The sequence below is a fragment of the Aphanomyces invadans genome, assembly GCF_000520115.1.
Source record: "Aphanomyces invadans strain NJM9701 unplaced genomic scaffold supercont1.27, whole genome shotgun sequence".
Lineage (NCBI taxonomy): Eukaryota > Oomycota > Saprolegniomycetes > Saprolegniales > Verrucalvaceae > Aphanomyces > Aphanomyces invadans.
In genome coordinates this window covers 208381-211086 of record NW_008580172.1, presented here as the reverse complement: position 1 = coordinate 211086, position 2706 = coordinate 208381, and the positions used below count along the sequence as shown (strand labels likewise).

At 52.5% G+C, this 2706-nt stretch overlaps 1 protein-coding gene across 1 annotated transcript; it reads right to left on the bottom strand.

The window, feature by feature from the left end:
• Positions 1 to 706: 706 nt before the first annotated feature.
• On the bottom strand, positions 707 to 1858 carry H310_10599 (hypothetical protein; the record flags this gene model as incomplete). Its single annotated transcript, XM_008877029.1, has 1 exon — positions 707 to 1858. The coding sequence occupies exon 1, from the start codon at positions 1793 to 1795 to the stop codon at positions 707 to 709; it is 1089 nt and encodes a 362-aa protein (XP_008875251.1). The 5' UTR covers positions 1796 to 1858.
• Positions 1859 to 2706: the final 848 nt, after the last annotated feature.

Genomic DNA, 2706 nt, shown 5'->3' with positions numbered 1-2706 from the left:
GATGATTTTTCTTTACTGAATAATAGATGATTGTTCTTTACCAGATATCTTGAACTTAGTATGAGAGACTTAAATAATGTCATTAAATATTCTTTTTTTGTGCAAAATACTTGCCGCTGCCCGGGCTTGAACCCGAGCCCCTTCCTCTGTCCTTTGACGCCGTCGCTCTACCCAATGAGCTACCGCGACAAGCCGCTGCTTGTACTATAAAACCATAGTATCGGTCAAAAATATTTTCCTTTTTGATTGACGGTCATTGGTCGAAATCATCATTGCATCCACATCTATTGGTCAAAACTCAAATGTAGCAAACTTTTTTCCGCTTCAACAAAACGTGAAATGTAGCAATCATTTGCGAACAGAGTAAGTAGTACATTTTTGTGGAACGGAGGGAGTATGAAAACATTGAAGTAACGAGTACAGTATTACTGTAGAAGTTGGATTTGAAATTGAGCAAAGAGTTCAATTTGCAAAGGCACAGGAAGAAGCGGGTGGACGACAGCGTCTGGATAGAAGGCGATATGTATCACGACATATTCGCCTTCTATCCTGGCATGAATTCTCGACACCTGTAGCGAATATTGGTCGTAGCCCGCACGCTGCAAAACGACATGGGCCAACGCTAAGATGATTGCAAATCTCTCACAACGCTGACCACCCCATCCGAATAATCTTACAAAGCTCGCTTGGCTAACGAGCGTAAGTGCTAATCGTCGAGGATGCAGTTGTCTGGGGGGGCAACTTTGTCGCACGTCGAGTACGTGTACGCGGCAATCACCCCCGCCATGCCAGTGGGATCTAAAATAGATGCGATCGTCGCAGCAAAGCGGACGTAGTCTTCCGCCGTGCGGGCCTCTTCAAGGTCCTCGATGGCCTCATAGCCTGTCTTGACACGGTCCGCGTTTTCGTACGCTTTGATGGCGTTTTTAACTTCAGGCTTGGACTTGATGGATTTCCAGCCGTTCTTGAGCTTGGCCAAGATCTCCGAGTCGACCGGGGCCTGGAGCGCCTTAGCTGAGCTTGACGAGAACGCCGTGCAAACATTGAGCACCATCTCGCCGACCGACATGATCTGGTCTACCATGATTTCGGCACATTGAGTCGAGGTCGTGGCGGCTCCCATGCCACATCGGACCCAACCAGACGGGGGAGGGCCCCAGCAGACCGGTCCGACGCCAGAGAAGCCTGTCTTGCACTGCTTGTAGCACAGTCCAGCGTCTCGCTCTTCGCCCGACGCACACGTTCCCAACTCGGGATCCCCGATGACAACTTTCTTTGCACAAGACAGGTCGAAACGGCCGGCCAGTCCATACTCCTGGCAGTTTGGTGGCTTGGGGCGGCAAGTGCTGCAGCCAAAGGCGGTGTACCCCTCTTCGCATTTCGGGTACACAATAAGGCCGTATTTCTCGCAGTTGCCGGTGCCGTGGGCTGCTTCACAACGTTCGAACATGCCGTGGTCACTGAGACCGTCGCCATACTTCCAAGGGAAGCCAACGCCTCGGCCGTATTCCTTCTTGCGGCAAAAGAGGCCTTGGTCCTCTAAGCCTTCGGGGCAGTTCGAGTGGCAGTCCAGGCCCTTACGAGACATGCCAGGAGGACAATTCGGGTAGCACAACAGTCCAATTCGCTCTTGGCCTGCCGCGCACGAGCTGGGTACTTTGCCAACGCCACGGGGATACGAGTTGAGCCAGCAGAACGGCGCGGTCGTCGTTTGGAGTCCGCGAGACGCGGACGATTCGTTGCGCGAGGCCATGGCGGCCCCGGCGACGGCAATCAGCGCAGTAATACGCTTCATGGCAGGAGCAAGTGAGCAATGCAAGTACGCAGTGAACTACTCGAACACCTTTCGAGATTGCGCAGAGGGACACAGCTGTGAAATGTCAGCTGCTCGAAGGGCTTGTCTCCACTGCGGATGTAGGAGGTCATGGCACCAGAACAACTGCCATCTGGCACCTGGCGCGCATTTCGTTCCACTAGACTCATTATTATCATGGCAACCCAGTTTCTTGTCGTTGCTCAGCACTGTCCACCTGAGGCGGCGGGCAGTTGATTGATACGCGAGGAATCGAGTGCTAGTGTATCGACGCGTCTCGAAGCTCGGTGGCTTGCACGAGGGCCGATTACAACAGACAGCTGCGTGCCTTGCCTTTAGAAACGGCAACCTAACGACACGCCTTTTTCTTGTTTTTTGTATGTGCGGTCATACTATCGGTGCGACATTCCTGGCTTCATCCAAGCTGACTAGTGATTGCTGGTGTCATCCAAGCGGACAAGTGCAGGGACAATCCGAACACCCGGCTCTATCGAGATCATCCCAACTGCCCTGCCCCTCAGGTTGTAGGATGATCCCTCAACGGTACGAAGTGTTTTGTGCCTTCTAGAGATTTTTTCGTCATGTTGTCGTGAGTTGTAGCGAAGGCCACGCCACATCGTTAGGATGTCGTGCTCTTCTTGGCCCTTTGGCCTTTGCTGGCGGATGGGTTTCTCTCACAGACCACTTCTCTTTTTTCGACATTCCGGTCTCCTCGCATCCGTGTCTCTTCTACCTGTTACATGATGCTGCCTACAACGCTTGCGAGTTTTCTCGCGTTAAATGGTGCTTGTTCGTCCTTCACGGCTTCCGACCGCAAAGTTGCCTCCTTCGTAAGGCAAATCCAAGACTGTATTACTTCAGAGGGCTGAGGGGCCACGAGCCACGTGGCCACA